The sequence below is a fragment of the Lepisosteus oculatus genome, chromosome 10, assembly GCF_040954835.1.
Source record: "Lepisosteus oculatus isolate fLepOcu1 chromosome 10, fLepOcu1.hap2, whole genome shotgun sequence".
In the NCBI taxonomy this organism is placed as follows: domain Eukaryota; kingdom Metazoa; phylum Chordata; class Actinopteri; order Semionotiformes; family Lepisosteidae; genus Lepisosteus; species Lepisosteus oculatus.
This window is the reverse complement of record NC_090705.1, coordinates 37,906,584-37,926,962: the sequence shown is the minus strand read 5'-3', so window position 1 is coordinate 37,926,962 and position 20,379 is coordinate 37,906,584. Positions and strand designations below refer to the sequence as shown.

At 36.6% G+C, this 20,379-nt stretch overlaps 1 protein-coding gene across 1 annotated transcript in view; it reads left to right on the top strand.

Moving 5' to 3' along the window:
• Nucleotides 1-19,636, top strand: part of eif3hb (eukaryotic translation initiation factor 3, subunit H, b) — a 154,420-nt gene extending 134,784 nt beyond the window's left edge. Inside the window, exons 6-8 of the mRNA XM_006635569.3 lie at nucleotides 3,993-4,113; nucleotides 8,003-8,135; nucleotides 19,369-19,636. Of these exons, the coding sequence (XP_006635632.2) occupies nucleotides 3,993-4,113; nucleotides 8,003-8,135; nucleotides 19,369-19,466 (352 nt within the window). The 3' untranslated portion in view covers nucleotides 19,467-19,636. The remainder of the gene's footprint in view (nucleotides 1-3,992; nucleotides 4,114-8,002; nucleotides 8,136-19,368) is intronic.
• Nucleotides 19,637-20,379: the final 743 nt, after the last annotated feature.

Genomic DNA, 20,379 nt, shown 5'->3' with positions numbered 1-20,379 from the left:
TTCCTAGTTTCAGACAATGTTTACTCCTCTGTAGCACTCTCCAGCCTTTAATTCCATGAACCGAGATTTAAAAGCCTTTCAGTTGTACGGTTTTAAGGAAACCTCAACTCTTCTAATGGCTGCAATAAATATGTCCTTCAAACATTTTCGACAACTTGTTGAGGAGTCCGCTGCGATGGTACAGCTGTAGCATCAAATTACACAGTGATGGGATAATGTGAAAGTAACATCAGCTTTATATCAGTAGTGCTCTTATAAAATCTAGACCCATTTGCTGTTGAGTGCTTCCACACAACAAGGTTGAAGCTAAAAGAGCAGTCTTTATTCTCCACTGAGAAATGTTGACTTTTTTGTTGCATATGTAGGCTCGCTCATATAGATGAACGATTATTTGTGCCAAACCATGTGAATAGGCTGTTTACCTTTTGATTTGTAAAATACATGATATTTCACATCTAAATTAACATGTCACGCCTATTTGCTTATATGCACCACCTGCTGTTCTGCAAACATTATGGTGTGCATAGCTGTACTGAACAGTGATAGTGAAGGTAATAGGAGTTTTACCGTCACTACTATATATAATTAAAGTATCCCTGGTATTTCAGGTGATGTGTTTTGTACAGTACTTTCTGTAGTATCTGTGCTGAAAATACAGTATATATAATAGCGTATGTTCAGGTGAACTGAACATATGCATTCTGTGGTGCTATTTTTTTATCATTGTTTTTATTACGATTGGTTCCTGCTGGACTGAACTATTTACATGTCTAGACTTCTATGAGGTATGTGCAAGTCAGAAAGACAAGCCAAAGCAGAGCTGATTCTTTTTTCGTTCATCTGCCATAAGCCTTTTATATATTTTTTTGCAGAATAGTTGATGACTTTACAGTCCCAGAGTCCACAGACAATGTTGCCTATCCCCACTATACATATAGAGCCTACTGGAACATCCCCTGACAGAGGTGTAGTACATCAACTACTTTACACAGCACAAACCTCCTTGGCTATTGTTACGTTTAATGCATTTCTACCTGCAGACTGCAATTCCGGTGATATTGAAGTTTACTGTTGTAGTCTGGTAGCACTGTCATAGGACTGTGGGGTGCTGTACAATTTAGTATAATAGTATGTTCAGAACAAAGTTTGCTTATTTCTCTTTTTAAGATGTATAGCCTGGTAAATGTGAATTCGGGAGTATCTGAAGGTTTTTACAGTGTGGGTTTAACAAATATTGGTAGACCCAACTATTTTCATATAAGGGTGAAATACATTATCTGTATTTCTTCTTTTGCCGTTTTCTATTTTGGCCTAGCTGCTTTATCCAAGGTTATTGTTTTAGTTTTAAGTCATTACTATTTCTTATCCCTGTGCAAAGCAGATTAGCTTGAATGCATTTTTGTATCAACAGAACGGGAAATTAGACTGATTGATTCTCTTGGTGGTTCTTAAGCTTTGTTTCATGTGCAGCCTAGAATCCAGTTTTCCATTCTGTGACAATGGTTAAACTAAGGCTTATGTCTCTCTGGGCTCGTTCATTGCTTTTATACATACTTTTAGTAGGGGCAGAGGTCCAACGCTAAGGGTTGTTTTAATTTGGTTATTTGTGCAGGTATGGAAATACTTACAGGAAGTGTGGGATGGGAGAAAATGCATCTGAACTGATACAGACTGGCCTAGAATATGAGGCTCTTTGAGAAATTAATATGTTCTTCCCACCAGGCTGTTCAGGCATTATTCATTTTCTTGTTCCATCAGCGAATTTGCTGCATCTGCAAAACACATTATTTGTTCCTTGATGGTGCTGTTTAAACCACCAGCTTTTATATATTTTAATATTTTTTTCTTCATTGGAAGCCATTGGCAAGCAGACGCACATCAGATTGCATAAGACTTGAGGTGACAAGTACCCCATTGCAATAGGGAATGTTCAGTGGCATCTGAGAGATGAACACACTTCAGACTTGTTTCCTTAAAATTGCAGTAATTTGTATTTAGTTTTACATCTCCAAGAACCATCTTCTAAGACCCTTATGCAATGAATATAAAGTACTTGTAAATCATTAGATGGGAAATTTTAAATGAGTACTTTAAGTCTTCATTTTGCATTCTCCTATTGTACATCCTAGCATGTGTTCAGGCTGTCATTTGTAGGGATAACTATCAGTTTCAACAGAAGTGCCTTCTAGAAAAGGCTTTGGAAAGTTTACTATAAATCTTGAATGAGAGTTTCTTAGAAGCTGTTTTTGCTACAATACTTCTTGTACTTGAAACGGCAAAAGGCAATGAAGTTAAACTGATAAAAACATCCAAAGAATAGCAGCATGCTGTTCACCTCTGATATCCTAGAAAGTTCTGTGGATACTAATAAAGATTTTTGTGGAAATGTTCGTTAGATTCAGGATGCTACATATGGACTAAAGTACAGTAGATGAAAAGAACAGGATTTTTTAAATACTTAAAATACATTACATGTAATTTGTTTTGATTTTCTTAATTGTGGTTAGAAGCATGATATTTGTGTGTCCTTTTAAGGAGTCAGAACTCCCCATCAGTCTTAGACAGAATTTACACAGAAGATTAATAGCACATATTGTTTCACCAGTTTGTGCTTAATACAGATTAACGCTGTCTTCAAATGTGGTTCCAACAGGATTAAGTGAGGTGAGGGGAATCGAAGGGAAAAGACTTAAAAGACTTACAGGTCTGAAGTTGCAAATGCCCCACTGCTAATTTGTCATGGGACACGCCGTCTATTCCTGTAGTTCAGTAAATGGGAGTAAGATTTGAGAATGCTGCTAGGAAGTTGTAGATAGTCAGAGATATGTTTGAAATGCTAACAGGTAAATAATGAGTGGAAAAAAATATGGTTTATAAAATCTCTGAAACAAAAAAAGAAGCTGCACATAAAAGTAACAAAACAGGGTCGTTCATGAAATGCTTTCTAAAAAGCTTGTTGCTAATCGGGGGCACTTTTAAATCATTTAATAGCACAGGTTTGCAGTGAAGGATTTTAGAAAATGTCTTTTTTTTTTTTCCATACTGGAAGCGAGTATAGAATTCCCTAAAACTGTAATATCAGGGAACATTTCTGAGCAAGAAAGTAACATTTTTGCCTGGTGCTTTGGTGAATGCATTGAAATATCAAAGCTCTGCAAGCAGAGGATCTCTAAACCGTGTTTACAAAAATGTTTGTGGCCTGGTTTCATACCATCCTGCTGGCAATGAAGAAAATGTGCTGTATGAGGCTGTAGTAATGGCGAAACAAAGCTTGCAAAGTTGTCTTAAATTTAGAGCATGAGAAGAAATATTCACAACATGTGATTGTGATGAAATAGTATATTTAAGGACAGTTTGATATAAATTCTAAATTCATAGTGCATGATTTTTCTTTTATTTTGACAGCGATTTGGATATCAATGTTTTGATCTAGCAAAGATGTGAAAATGCCTCAGCCTCTTGTAAAGATGGTGTTTGCTGTAGTTGATGAAAGTCTTTTATTTTTCTTTTTATAAGCAATTATTTTCCTAGAATCAATGTTAAAAAAACACAGAATTTTCTGAAAATTGATCTGGCTAACCATTTGTTGATGACTTGTGTGGAAGCATGCCACACGTAACAAGGAAAAATGAAGATCTGATTTCATTCTCGCTTGGCTTGGAAAAGCAAGGGGGGAAAGGGGGGATTTTATTAAACATAATTTCTGTAATGTTGGAGTTCACCCTCCCAAACAAAATTCTGTATTAATGCCGCAATGTAATACAACCCACTGAAATATTGTGGTATCAGGGAATTCTATATGCATTTTCAATATAATGGGAAACAATGGCTTCCTTCTAGAAATTGTACTCAGTTACGCTTCGGCCTTGAGCCTTGCAAAGCATTGAGAAAGACTGCTGTGTATGTGAGTCAGTTGTACTTTTTGTTATTATATATTGTCCTCTACACTCAATTTGTGCTTTAAATTTGATTTTTTGTCCCCCTCCCCACAGCAATCATCTTGAAAAGAGCCTCCAGCTGCTTATGGACAGAGTGGACGACATGAGCCAGGATATAGTTAAATACAACACGTACAGCAGGAATGTCAGCAAGCAGCAGCAGCAGAAACACCAGGTACTTGAAAGCAGTCCAAGAGCTTCCCTCAGAAACCTCCTCGCCGCCACATTTCCATCACAAGACATTTTGATATGATTTGCAAGTGCAGAGCTGGGAATTAACATCCTTATAAAAACTCTGTTGGCAGCCCTCGAGGGCAGCAGCTTTCATCCACTGCAAAACTCTCATGGAAAAGAGTTTTGTAGCACATGCAAGATAGGCGATTACATGAGCAAAGATTCAGCAGTTATTTCTGCTGTCTTAATATTAATCCGAGAGGTACAAGTTGTCATTCCTGAGCATTTTATTAATATACGTGCATCTAAAGCGAATGTAGTGCTGCACTAATGGGTAAATGAACAGAACTTAATACTTGTCAATACTTATTATTGTAAAAGACAGCTGCATTTAAGTCCAACTTTGATACCATATCAGTAATATGTATTATGAACATAGCATATCTTTTTTAAACATAGGCTACGTGGGACTGAATGTTAATTCTGTCAGACATTCATCTTCCATGGCTTAAAAAAGAGATTACATGTGAAATGTTTATTTAAGTAGCAGTTAAGCTAGCTGCAGCTCTGACTTCACAACTCCTTCATATAATTTCACACAGCTGGGCAACTTTCATTATGCTGCTTTTAAATATAAAATATACAGAAAAAATGAGTACATTTGGAACACACATTTTATAGGCCCTTTTAATTCACAGAGGTTAATTTTCGCCTTCAGTCATTTGTTATTCTTTTCCCAGACCTTCAGTGTAGTGTTATGATACGGTTAACCAAATGTAATGCCAAGAAAACACGAAGTCTTTGACATTTCATACTGCACTCTGTTCATCAAATACCACATTAAAACCTAGAACATAAAATATACAAATCTCATAATACTTAAGAAAGAGGATTGTATTTAATTTGGCTTTTATAAATTCATGTTTTTAATTATAATGTGAATGTAAATGTAAAAATGTAGCTTTTCAGTACAGTGGAAGAGAAGTACAGTGAAACTGTGATAAGATTACATTTGTGAAATACTGCACATTGGTAGATGTTTCAGATTGTACTTGCTCTTTCATAATTCAAATATGAGTGCAGCAAGACACTTTTTCTGGGCTCATAGGGATCCAGGCCTCCTTAGATGTGTATCTGAAGAAAGACATCGACTGTCAGAAACAAATAAAAAAAACGCTTCTTCTTTACTTTTCCCCAATATTCTGCAATTTGGTGTTATTTGGTTAAAAAGTATCTTTAAGATTTATCCTTTAGCTTTCATTCGTATGGCTAAACGAGAAGAGTGAATGCTTTATAACCTCTACCTAACAATGCGTTCACTGACTATTGCCCTAATCATGACTGTTCTTTGATTTCACTTCTATGTTATTGTTTTTCTTTTGTGTGGTAGAGAAAATAAAATCAGAATAGCATGCTGGTATTTCTAATTCCTTCATGCAGTGCCCTTGGATTCCATAGAGGACAAGACAGCTAGGCCTATATCATTAAAAACGCCCCCTGAAGCTACTTCTGAATTGACTAGAATATTCTTCCAAAGTCAAAAACTTTTTAAAAAGCCAAGATATCCTGCACTGTTGTGCAGCTTCTTTCACTGAATGGATGTACCAAATAAGAATCTGAAACTATTTTCAGATTCGACACTACATTTACACTTTGAATTAAAGATAAATACATCCTGTAATAAATGTTTATAATGTGTTCTTGTTACCAGATTCTGTCAAAAATGATAAGAATTAGTGCTACCTTTTGAATAATTTATTTAATATTCTCTTTTTCTTTTAGGCTCTTACATTATCCAGTTGTCAGAAAACCTCACTACAGTGCACTGTAGTGCAAGCATAGGAACTGCTGAGTCACATGATAGATGCATTTTACTGTAAAAATACGTTAACGTTTTACTCCGCGTGGGAGGGGTACATTAAAATACCGTTGTCCTCGCAAGAACATCACTTTATGGACCACACCAATGTAATTAGGGGGTCTGTGCTTCTGACATTCTGTTGACTTTTAGCTACCGGTACTTGTTAAAACACATTGGCTGACATGCTTAGCTCATTTCAGTAATTAGAATGCACAATTCTTTTAGTAGGGCTTTTGGACACTTCCTCTCAGGAAAGGTATAATGAAATTCATTGTCAGCATATACAGATTCAGTTGTAAAATACACGACATGAATGCAGTATGGAATGAAACAGCTTTGACTTGGAGATAAGGCAAGTGAAATAAGCATACAGTGGAAAAAAGGCAAAAACATACATCAGGCAGCTTTAACTGTAACCATGCATAGAAACAAAATCCTATTCATTGCTCAAACACAACAATTATGTAGACAGCTTGCAGTGTTTTTGAGTCATTTTAATCTTTAACATTTTAACATTCCTCTATATGCCTCTATATATTCACATATACATACATTCATTAAGACTGTACTGTTATGAAAGCAGGTCCATTGAAAAGTATGCCATTTTATGGCTGAGGAATTCTTTGCTACAAAAGAGAGCACAGCCTTCTGTTCCGATAGAATATGATGGTCTGTATCTGCTGCAATTTGTATCTGCTGTAATGCCAGTCTTTTCTCTTCTGCAACCCTCCCAGAAAACTCTTTGCACTGACAGCACATAACCTTGAATTTGTGACTCTCCAATGCAAAGCTCAATCTCATTAAAGCCGAGAAAGAAACGTGTCCATTTCTGACAGTGTGATCTTATCAAAGTTTGACTGTAATTTAACAGGGGGGGAAAATAAAAGCACATCGAGATGATTCAGAAAGGCATCCAAGGGGACGGCACTGAAAGCAGCAGCTCTGGCAGAATACATAAAGTTTCATTATTGTGCTATACAATTAAAATGAGGGAGCATACCTGCTTCCACAGCGCTTTCCCTCATACAAAATGAATATTGCAACTTGGATTTTTAAGGGAGACTGGTGAAATACCATCATCTCTCCCTTAAGTGTAATATTGCATTGGGTTTTGTTTTTCCTCAGGTCAGATATGTTTACTGTTGGATATGGCATGTGTCATTAATTTTCACTTAACATAAACAGTGCAATCCAGCACAGGAGAATCAATTTTTAATTCTGCTCCCAAATGTACAAATGACATCAGGTGATCTGTCCATTCTAATAAGGTGGTTGGATAGAATTGGAAAACCCTCATTTCTCCTGTTATGACACCTGTTAATTAATATTTTATGACACTGTTGATTTTGCATGTGGGCTTAACATCAGAAGACGAGTGCTGTCTTTTTTTTTAACCTTGTTCTTATTCATGGGGATGACGGTTGTTTGTGTTTGTGATGGTCTTTTATGAAAATGTAGCCTAGTAACCGTGTGCGGTTCTGGAAAAAGAAATATTACACATCCTCCGCAAATAACTGGAAGAAAAGCATTTCCCCCCCCATTTCAAAAAGGAGCAGAAACAGTTGTTACTTTCCATGCGCATGGACAATTTAATTGAAGCAGAAAGCTTGTTTTTGCGGTGTCTGGTAGAGATACATTATGGCTAATGCATCCTTTGGTTCAAGGAGTGAAATGAAGGAGGCCATAGGGAAAACTGGTAAGTCATTAAGTTCTGTGCTAGTGCTCTCTATAGACACATTTGCAGGACTTGTGGCTTAAGTTGCTTTCATGCAATTGGCAGTCACTCTCTGTATCCACTGTGTGAAAGCTGCATTTGCAGGGCCACCCAAGTGCATCCGTCAGTGACCGCGATTATAATATCTCCACCAGTTTCAGATGGATTGACTCGTAGGTAATTCCCCCCACACGCACACAGGATAATTAGATTAGCTCGGGGCATGGCAGAGGTTAATGAAACAAGGAATAACTATCAGATTAGTACTGACTCCTTTTCACATGTCTTTCTCTCTCCCTCTCATTCTTCCCACAGTATCTCCAGAGACGGCAGCAGGAGAATGCACAGAGGCAAAGCCGCGGAGAGCCTCTGTTGCCTGAGGAGGACATGAGCAAGATGTTCAAGCCACCCCAGCCCCCTCCTAGAATGGACACCCTGCTTATCGCAGGTTAGTGCCCTTCTGCTCTCCTCCTGTGCTGTTTAGGTAGTATGGCTACACGGATTCCTCTACCAAGGGAAAGAAAAATCCCGTTGTGATTGGCCAAGGGCCTTTGAGCTTTCTAATGGTAACCACTAGACCTTGAGCACACGTTCCCTTTATGTTGAGGAGCTTAGTTTCAAGAGGTTGAGCGTGAAGACACAGCACAGGGTCATTGGAGCGGGCTATAGCTGCAGTGAGATAACAAGAGAGAGGTGCGGTTGCTAACAGGGCAGTATTTCTTGTTTTGGATGCTACATGCCAGCAGCCATATCACCCTGCAACTCACAACTGGCAACCCACTGAAGCTCAGCAGGTGTGAGCCTGGTCAGTACCTGGATGGGAGACCTCCTGGGAAAAACTAAGGTTTCTACTGGAAGAGGTGTTAGTGGGGCCAGCAGGGGGCGCTCACCCTGCGGTCCACATGGGTCCTAATGCCCCAGTATAGTGACGGGGACGCTATACCGTAAAACAGGCACCATCCTGATGGTAAAACCAAGGTCCTGACTCTCTGTGGTCATTAAAAATCCCAGGGTGTTTCTCGAAAAGAGTAGGGGTGTAACCCCGGCATCCTGGCCAAATTTCCCCATCGGCCTTTATCAATCATGGCCTCCTAACAATCCCCCTCTGTGAATTGGCTTCATTACTCTGCTCTCCTCCCCACTGATAGCTGATGTGTGGTGAGCGTTCTGGCGCACTACGGCTGCCGGCGCATCATCCAGGTGGGGCTGCACATTGGTGGTGGTGGAGGGGAGTCCCCATTACCTGTAAAGCGCTTTGAGTGGAGTGTCCAGAAAAGCGCTATATAAGTGTAAGCAATTATTATTATTATTATTACATGTGCTTTAAATCGAGCAGCGGAAGCTTCTCGTGGCCAGCCTGTCACACAGAGGCTAAATGTATAGAATTATGTGGGAGGTAAATCCACCTGACATTAACAGACAACAGCACTACAAGATTTCAAGGCCGAAAATAAGAAAAGACCTTGCCAATGTGCATCATAAACCAATGCAAAGATGTGAGAGAAGACTAATAATGAAAATAGTTTGCAGCCTATGGGCTACCATTTAATTACAGCCTTTCCTTTTAGTTTGCTTTGAATGGATTTTTGCGTTATTAAAGACTGATTAAATGCCACCACATTATGTGCATTAGAATTATACCTTACGAACATTAATATGTTAGTAGCTGCTACCAAGTATTAAAAGTAACCTTGACCAAAGTGATTCTTAGCAAATACGTTAAAATATATACAAACCGAAACTTTAGTTGATTTTTTTTCTTTACGTTATAGGATGGCCTAATCGGTTTTCTTGTAATGTCTCATAAAAAAAAAAGCAATGCATGTTTTGTGCTGGAAATTAAGTTGGAGAAACGACAGAAACGCTTAAATTCCACAGCTAGATTAGCTTTTCAGTATTTCCAATTTGAAGGTGAAGTCAAAAGGAAGATATTACCTCGTAAATAAAATTTTATTGTTACATATGTGTTTTCAATTTGCTACTTTTATTTGAATTGTAAAACTAAAATCAAATGTTTTTGTGAGAACTGTTCATCATTTGCTGGTTTAATCAAAATAGAGAAATTCCAGCAGGGGTCTGGATAGAGAAAAAAAATCTTATAGCTGATGTCCTTTTTTATATCTGGTTAAACCAATGTTATCATTTTGATAGTTTGTCAATTTCTGAATTTGTCAAACAAAACACAATAAATGGATTGTAGTATAATTGATTAATTATATGTTGTGTTAGATGGAAAAGCAATATGTTACCCACACACCTTTGCTTATATGATGTGCTAGAAATTTCATACAGTGCTTATTAACAATGCACTTCTGTCAAACCTAATGTTTTTTGGGGGGGTTTTCATTTTCATGATTCAGAAATATGACTGTGGAGTTGCAGCCTGTTAATTTGATGGCATGCCCCCTTACAGATTTTTCTGGCTGAACTGTGACAAATCTTACCTCTTCAGTTGTTAAAGATCTGACTCATGCATTGGAAAACTGTTTCCCACCCTCTTTGAAACCTGTCAGTTTGCCAGTTAAATGCAATTCATTTATTTAATTTAAACATTATTGCTTTGGTTGTATTTTGAACACATTGATTTCTCTGTTAAATTTAATAGAGCATTGCACCAGGAGAGAGTGAAATTGAGATTGTACTCTCTCTATAATGACTTCAGCCCACGGTCTGTTTGTCCTCACCCCTCTCTTATTTTAATGAGCCAAGTAAAACCTTAGAAATGCATTCAAAAGGGTAACAGTGCTTTGCTCAACTTTCCATTCCATTCTCCTCAAAAGCTTTGAGTGGTTTGTGTTTCTTGAGCTCGGCTCTCATGCCACAGAGGGTACCATAAGGGCTTGGCATTGCTGTCTTCTAAGTCTCACAGAAATCTCGCTGCTCTTTGCCCTGTCTTCTGAACAGTGTGATCTTAGATCTGCACAAAATAATTTGATTCTTTGGAATTGGGATGGTGTTTTCTGGGAGGTGGTGAGAGAAACAGCTGTCTAAGGTGATTACCCCCTTAAACCTGTACAGCTGCAAGGTTTTTTTTTTTACTTTGATTAATCAGTAGTTTGTGGGCAGAATTGGCAATACTGATCCTCCTGGCAAGAGAGTAGAGGACTTGTTCAAACATAACCTGATGTTCAGGTTTTCCTTGTTGGTCCTAATCAAATAAAGCTGTTCTTCACTTGATTGTGTAATTGGAATATCCTGACGGTTAATTCACATGGAAATGTCATGCGTAAATCCACGCAAGTCAGTCATTTTATCAGTCAAATCCAGACAATCAAATGAACGTTTTTATGTAGCTTTTGCAAGGCTTACTGCATTATAATGTGTTCCCTTGTGTCTGAATGCTTTTTTTTGAAGGAGAGTTTCTGAATCTCTTAGACAAACTGAATATGTAATGTAAAAATTGAAATTAGACTGTTTTTCTTCTTGAAAACCAGTCTAGATACTTGCCTTCTTTGAGCCATTGTATCAGATAAATACAGTATCTAAATTATGTCTTAATCTAACGTGTATCTGTTAACTGTTCATCTAAAGTTTGCTAATCAGATTGGATAAGGAAGAAGTATATGTACTATTCTTTTCTTACGGAGCCATCATGATGACTGCCACTTTCTAGTTCTATTCCAAGTAATAACTTCATATGAATTCTGTAATTATTGACACAGTGAAGAAATCTTTCATTACTTCCTTTGAATTTCCTCAGTTTACATGAACGCTCGTTAAGTTTATTTTTGAAACTCCAATTAATGAACTGTCAGTCCAATTTTTTAAATGTTTTTCTGATTTTTTTTTTACTATTTGCGGGAAATGCACTGCAATTTCTAATAATACAAACGGAAGCCCATCTTGTGTGCGCCGCTCAGACGGAGCACAAACAGTTGCGGTGTGAAGTCTGCAGTTTTGCCAGAGTGCGTCAATAGTGTCCTGCAGGGACCACCAACTTAGGCACAGTGTGGTTTGCTCACTGTTGCACTCGGTCTCAGGACTCTCAAAAAGCATTTTGTTTTGATAAATGAAGGAGAAAGCAGAAATCGCAAGCAGAATATAATTAAGAAACAAAGGGGAAACATAATGGGAATAAATAGGTACATCATGGTAGCCTGCAGATTCCTAAAAGCCACACATTGACTTTGGATGTTGATGCATTATTTTCCATAGTGACATGGTTTTCAAAAGCTTATAATTACTCCGTGTGATGGGCAATTCCCATTTCCTCTTATTGATGTACACTACTGACCCCAGAGTGGTTTCCATATACTGTTGTTAAGAATTCTAAACCCTACCTAATAGCCTAGAGTTCAGAAAGGCCGTGAAGTACAGATAAGTAAGAAACACCTTAAATACAGCATATAGCTTTAAAAGTAAGTTGTTTGCTTGGCAGTGTAGAGTCAGCTAGCAAACCCTCTGTTCACTGCACAAGGGTGACCCTTTTTTGACTGACCAGGTGCCTACAGGGCTTGTCAGAAAAAGAGAAACTGCTGTCTGTTCTTAAATTGACATATAACTCTTCCTTTCTGTTGAGTGCAAGCACAAATGAGCGGCTAGACTGCTCACACAGTCCATTGCATGCCTTCCTTTGACTGTCTGAGGTTATGCCAGGAACACAGCAGGTTGCCTAATATTAAGCCATTTGAAATGGAGTTGTGAAAGGAAGAGATCAGTACAATTCAGAAGTACTCCATATTGTAACAGACGTAACAGACATCAGTAGACAGTGTTAATTAAAGGCAAAAAAAATATTGTTTCTCTTCTAAAATTGTGAACCAAGAAAAATAAGAACACTGTAGTAGATTACTGGAATATTATAACAGATCTCTTCTCATAGGGATTCAAGACAGGGCTTAATAGCCATTGACCTAAAAAAAGAGACAAACCTAAACCGGTTATAGGCCTTTAAGTCTTATGTCTATAATGTCTGAGGTTATACTGTAAAAATGTTGTTTAATATTATCATCATTCGCTAATGATACTTAATTGAACTAAAGGATAGTGTATATGAAAATAGGATCCAAGAGGACAGTCAGCATAGATTTACAAAAAGTAGCTTGTTCTTTCAAGAAGAAATGGTAATAGACACACATAGCACATAGTGGCAACTTTAGTTTTTCCAGAAGTTTACCAACGTTCCTCACAAAAGATTAATTCTTGAATTGCAAGCAGCAGTGTTTAAGTTGTTGCATTTGATTGGATTGAGAACAGGTTAATACATCTAAAACAGAATGGATAATGGGTAAGTGATCCCCTTGCAGGTGTTTATTAGTGGAGTAACACTGGCAACTGTATTAGGACCACTGGTCTTCCTAATTTATATTCATAATCAAGATTTGCTAATGATACACAATAGCATGATTGGCAAACCCTGTGGCAGCTCCAAAGTACATTACCAAATATTTAGATTTCAAGACTGGAAAAACACCTGGCAGGTAAACTTTAATGCAGACAAGTGAAGACAGAGTATCACAAGACAACAAGATAAAAAGAAAATGGAGCTTGAAGAAGCTACTAACGAGAAAGGTGTCTGTTACATGATATTCATTTTCTAGACACTATAGGGAAGGAAAAATATATATATATACAGTTAAAAGAGCGCAATTTCAATCAATTATGATAAAATTGTACAATTCAATAGCGAGATCTAATTTTTAAAATACTGTGGTGACTAAATTGTGCACATTACAAAAAATATTGCTGCTCTGGAATTAGTCCCAGAGAAGAGCAACCAACTACATTCCCAGACTTAAAAGAATGTTCTCCACTGACAGGCTTAAAGACCTGAACTATTATAGTGGGTCGAAATGGTCTTCTCTTTTGTTACCTTTTACTTATACTTACAATGTATAAATGTACGATTGATGAGCAATGCCATTGCGAAGATTTGTACTTGAAACCTTGTCAGCTTCACTTTCCATTTTAAATAGTCCTTTTTACATAGTTATAGTGTCACAGCTGATATCATGTACTGCTTTTTCTAGTATTGTGGACTACTGCTTTTATTGTAGTTTAGTACTTTCTTCTACATGTGTAGAAGAAAGTATTCAAAGGCAAACTACTAGTTTCACTGTAAGGCATAGTAGACCAGTTATTAAGTAAATAACAGAAATTCATTTTGATCAATGACGCCTGAATTATAAGGTATACATCTCTACTTTGGTTAAAATTGTACACTGCATAGCTTTCTCTCCTGTTACATTGTTCTGTATAAAGCAAACCAAATGAGGAAAAAAATAAAACAGCTGGTGTCATTTTCTGAATGTGAAATGTTATGCATAGAGTGTAAATTTGTCTCTTGCTAATGAATCCTTTGATCTTGAGGGGCCAAGTGAAATGGGGGTAATTAGATATGCAAAGGCCATCAAAGTCTCCTGACAAGTTTTGTAAAATGCTGTAAAAGTGACAAAAAAGTAGACCTACTTCCAGCACATAACTGCTCTTTGATTTTAACAAGTACATTATTATGATTATTAGTAACAGTAAAATATTATTCAATAAAAGCAGCGTGTAGTTCAGATTGTGACCTTTTTTTGTTTGTAATGAAGAGCTAAAGTCAGCACTTGGTAAATATAGTCCATGATAGATTAACTTATAAATATTGCCTTTACTGAACAAATTCTTTTTCAGTAAAGTGTTTTTAAAATAACTTGAAATGTGTATTCATTCCACATATTTCCTAGGAATGTGTGTTTTCTGAGCAATTAGTTGAAGGGCACTGTACGTGTTCATTAACTAGCCTCTTGGAAGAGTTGCTTTTGTTCTTAGATGTGTCATTTACACTGTGTATTGAGAAGCTCTTCTTCACAAGATCAGAGATGAGTAGGGAGCATTTGTTTAATACCATATTTATTGTTGATACATGCTGCACATGTTGAATTTCAGACCTATGAAGTATGGAAGCTGTACTTCAGATCTGCCAGAAGCAAATCAGGCCAAATGTGGTCAAAGCATTACAATGTGGATAGAAGCCATTGTTACATGTGTGTTCTGTCACTATATATTAAACTAGACTTCTAATTTTTAAGTTTATTTTCTTACAGCTTATATAGTGTAAGTCCCTTACTAGGTAGATAATATTATAAGGCAAACAAACATTCACATTCTTTTAAAGTATTTATTTTGGTGGGGATACGAAAGCCCAATTCAAACCAAGCAGCGGCAGCCGTTGACATTTTGAATCTCCTGAAGGTTTATTAGTTGTACTGCCAATATTAGGTGACTATGATGGCTTAGTCTTTCCCTCAGTTAATCTTTAATTATTCTAGACATCTGCAGCACCTGGGTTAATTAGGCAATTAAGGGTAAATTCAGTACGTAAGTTATTGCAAGGTTCAAAATCCTGCCATGGCATCGAATCCATATGTCATGGTTGACTACCTCTGGTTATTATTGTGATTAAATATTCCATTGCAATTAGATTTGCTTTTTTTAATCTAATTTAGTGATCTGTTAATTGGGATAGGGTCAATAGGATGTTCATTTTAAGTGGTTGTTGACATAAAATCAAATTTATTTTAGCTAGAGATTTAGTCTTATGGAATATCCAAATTACTGTGTGAAATGTCATAAAATAGGTTGAAGTGATTTCTCTTGGATTGGTGTTCAAACCTGGTAGCTGTAGACCTTAGAGTTGTTGATCATTTTGTCATTCATGCTAAGGTTTTTTTTTTCTTCACTAAGATTTCATCTTGTACATTTTAAACTCAGGTATGTCTTAATTCCTCAACTAAAATAAAGATCTAGTAAACGGGAAAAGCAATATCCTCGATCCTTCATAAGTGGCAGACCTAAAGGACAAAAGATTAAATTTGTGACTGCTGTCTTTGACAAAAAACAAATGCATGCTTTTGTATTATCTTGGATTGACTACTATAATACTGTCCTTTTTGTAAAACTTAACTTTTTAAAATGAAAAATATATACTCCTTTCTCAGTAAAATATTTGTATAACTCCTAATTGCAGATCTTTAGGCCCTGACTGAATCTTTTCTTGGATTTTCTGTTACCAAATTGACTATTAATTGGGTGGTCTCATTTTGAAACTCTGTTTGACATGTTGGGATGCATTACTGTTGCCTGTTCCCTAGGTAAATAGGAAGTATGGTATTCAAGGATGGACCTTTTACTGCCTCCATAACTTTTTTTTTCGTTTTTAATGAAAAATCCAAATTAAAAGTACATTTAAAATAAAGAACAAATAACGGATATGAAGAACTATAAAATATGACTGAATAGTAATAAAAACATAACTCATAAAAATAAGCAATATTATGTTCCATCTGTTTGTTTTGTCCAAGTAATCTCCTAGTGTATTAATGATTTTGATTTAATCTTAACCTTATTTTTTCTGTTATCGTACTGATGTTGTCGTTAAATACAATTATGCTCATATGTGAAACTGCCTTCATATTCTCTTGACTTAAAACGCTATAGAAATTGTACTGCATGTTTAAATGATGCTTTTCCTCTAGACGTTAACATTTAAGGGTTGGTGTAGATGTTTGGAAGTGAAGAATTTAAGCCATTATACCACCGACTGGAAACAGTATAATTTAATTAACCCATTTTGTTGTGCTGGTGCTATACACATATTTGCATGTATTCTTACAGCAATACAACCTACAGCCATGGAAGATAACAAAAATAAGGGGTAGATCAACTTTTATTCCATTGCCTGAAAAATATAACACATAGAAAAAACATGTGCAGCTACTGATTTTTCTAACTTGGATACAGAGTTTTGTTTAAATTGAGTTTTTTTCTTTGCAGTTTATTTTTTAATTCTACATGTGGATTTGATTAATGCACCCAAGTATCTTTTCACTGTCTCGCTAAGTATATAATTAAAGCTGACAGAAGATGCTTTGCTACTAGCCTTTGTGTAGGCAGCCCGAAGCCGCTTTAGTGCAAATATCTGCCCCTGCAGTTCTGTGGGAACAGAGAACAGTGAGTAAAGGAGAGGTTATTTCACCTGCATGTGTCTCACGTTTAACTCCACAATGGATAATCTGCTTTCCAACCAGGCTTGTAAAAGTTTGCTCCTTTACATAGTTTAAGCGATAATTTCCCAATGCTGTAATTAACAAAATAAGATATTTAGCCAAATAAGTGCAAAATGCATTATCTATTCTGCGAAATGTAATTACCGAACATACTGAACATCACATTAGTTTTATACCCCAGTGTCATCATTGTTGGCCATTCTTTATTTTTTTATTTTACACATTTTTTTAAAATTAAATACAAGAAAGCTGAGCAACTGCATCCTGAGGGCAGGTAAGACCGAATGCAAAGTTAACCTCTTCCACTACTTCCACAAGTTAACATCTTGCACAGTCTTGGGAAGTATAGACAGTACAGGCCTGATTGGGGGCTTGAAGTGATGTCTTGAAGTGAAGGTAACCTCTTGGTCATCAAGTCTGGACCATCAGATTTTTTTAGGTCTTACTCAGTACACACAGTAGAATGAAGTATCCAAAACAAAAACAAAAAAACAACAACAAACACATTCTTTTTTCGTTCTTACAGGTCAATCTTCATATGTAGGATGCTGACATTTTTTTCCAGGGCTTATCCAGTATGTCTAACAATACAAATCTGAGACTAATAGAACAATAACAAAGAATTTTGCATGTTTTATAAAGCCATGAGGCTTCCATGGTTTGCTTAGCCTTCCAAAATAAAATACAAAATTAGTAAAAAATGTAAGAAAAAGAAGGGAAGGGATCAAGGAAGAGATGATGATCACTTTTTTAATAAGTGGAAAAATCAGCTGCAATTTTATTGTTTCTAGTGTTTTATTGCTCGGTGTGTAGTTTTGGTTCCTGGCTGTTAATTGGAACCTATGATGAACACTTACAGTACAAAGGGAAGTTTCTTCATTTCCAGCAAAAATGTCCAATGTAGGAAGATAAATACAAAGAGGGAGCTTTCTTGTGCAGTGTTTTTGCTTTTATTCTTCATATTGTGAAATCTTATTTGTTTACAAATGTTTACATGAATCCAGAGTTACAGAATTAACCCTTACAGACTTGGAACTGTTTCCATGTAAGTCCTTTATTCCTGTAATTTCCTTTTGAATTCTGAAGCATGGTTTTTCATTCTTGACATATTGCAAAAAAAGGAGCTTTTGCGGGGTATCAGAAATATGACTTTTGTCAGCCTGCAGGCAGCTATTATACTACATTTTATGAAAGTACATTAGACACATGAGGTGATAAATCATCCCATCAGTGCAAAGTGACTTCCCATTTCTTTACTGCATAATGTTTTATAGGTATCTGCAGTCGAAGGCACAAGGATGCCAAAGGGTTGTGTGAACCTCATTTGGCCTCATCCCAGAGTAATTCTCTTTTGCATTCCTGAAATTGAGATTTTTAACCCTTTTTACAGCAGCACAAAATTGAAGACTGTAACTTCAATTAGAGGTGAAATCATTTGCTACAAATCATTGATGGAGTTCTGTTTTATTAAGAGTGCATCTTATTCTGCAGAGGGAAAAGGCCTCGTCTCCTGAAGAACATTTTCACTGTGCAGTGCTAGAAATTTGACAATCAAGACTCCGAGCTGGGATTTTTAACTAGCTTCAATTTAGATATACTCGCAGCATGCTTGTCACCTGAGGAGCTTTGTGATTTTGAGTTGAGAAATGTTTTATTGTTCTTTTTTAAACACTTAGCACTGGTGATAGATACACATCACCATAGACCTCTTATCACTGTACTGTATGTCTGAAAAGTTGAGAATCCAGACTTTAGCCCTTTGTAGTCTTAGATCTTGTTGCTTTCAAGAAAGAGCTTGTTCACGGTGTTCCTAAATGTTCTTGCCTTATCTGTAGGCTGCACCAAACAATTCCTTACAATAGTCGAGGACAAGGTGTTTAGATGATGTATAGAGCTTGCCAGCAGCTCTAAAAATGAGGTTAATATCAGAACATATAAACTGTACATTGTTTTTTAAATTCTACTAGCATCCCATAGCCTAAGAGCAGAGTCGAATTTTCTTTTGATCACAAGAATTTTGTGATCAAATGAGTATGCAGGAGCATTTATAGTAAAATAATCTGGGATGGTTTAACAGGAAAGGCACTGGAGTGTATGTTTTCTTTAAATGATAAAATTGTGATCTCATTCCGTGTTAATAGGTCTGTTTTCTATCATGGTAGCCTTCAGGATTTAATACGGAAAGGTTTTGTAAGTCATAAAGATTAAATTTGGCCCTTAATAACACTTCAAAATATAAATTCTCAAAGAATACTTAAATGTCAGTATAGTATGTGTATAGAAATATAAAGATCAAGTTGTAGTAGTTTGAGATGTGCACAAAAGGTACATGAATTATTAGTGACTTATTTTCAATAGAAGTTAGAGTAACCAACTGAACGTTCAACATTCAGGGTTGGTAAGTATTTGGAACAAACACAAATCCACAAAAGTTTAGCTATGGGACATCAGAATCATAAGGGCTTTGGTAAGCAAAGCCATGACAATGAATATCTTCTTGCTCTCCCGTTTAAGATCTTTTCTGTAGGTCTTTGGTACAAATGAGAATTGCCCACTGCCTTGTCAAGCAAAGTGTATGGGTATGGTGGGTTTACTTGTTCTGGGTAATGGCAGTGTTATTTTTTTATTATGTGGAATGGACATGGTTTGACACCCTCCCCACTTCTCCCCCCTGTGTTTTTTATTGAACAGGTCAGATCAACACTTACTGCCAGAACATCAAGGAGTTCACCTCCCAGAACCTGGGTAAGCTCTTCATGGCAGAAGCTCTCCAAGATAACAGCAGTTAAAGTGCAGTGAGAGCGCGCTCTGGGCAAGCGAGACGTGAACAGGCGACGAGAAGAGAAGAGAAAGCAATGGCCCCGTGACCAGATTCTTATGTGAAACTGAAAATGAAAGTGCTTACATGCATTCACCTGTTTGTAATTGGATATGAATAAACGTCATTTTCACCAGTCAATCAGTTGGTATGTTATTTAAATTGGCTCGGTTATGCTTCTTTTTTTAAACAAAGCTTTAAGCAGCTTTATAAATCACGTGAAGAATAATCGGGCAGCAGGATTCAAGAGGCAGAACTGATTGTTTTAATCCATTATTACACTGCAGTTTTTTTAAGGGTAGGGCCTTTCCAGTCTGCTTCAGTACATACAAAATGTTGGAAATGGCAGTAATTGGAAGTGCAAAACGTATTTCAAAAGGAACAGACTATGGCGACCAGAAAATCTTCAATATTTAACTGGGTTCCAGTGAATGACTTTTATCCCTTTTGTATCTAACAGTGCATTAAGATTGTGAATTGCTCCCCTATGCACCATTAGCAGATAAAAGCTTAAGTGTAAAATCTTAAATTCACACAAACATGCATAATAAACTCCACACTTGACTAAATGGCTTTCAACCATGTCCACAATTTCCATATTGCAGCAAAATGACACTTGTTAAATTTTCCGCGTTAACTGATGTTTTTCAGACTATTTTAACTGCAATGCAGGAATTTTTCCAAAAATCCATAAGGGATTAGTTCGATAGATCTCCAGAGGAAAATGCAGAATTTTCTTTCAATGATACATAGAGACCATAATGATAATATTTTTCTTCCATCTGAATTGGGCAAAAAATGAATGGTACTTACTGTCAAGATCACACATTTCAGTTCCAGCCCCATTCCATCTCCTTTTAGAATGCAGTTCTTTCTGAACCCGC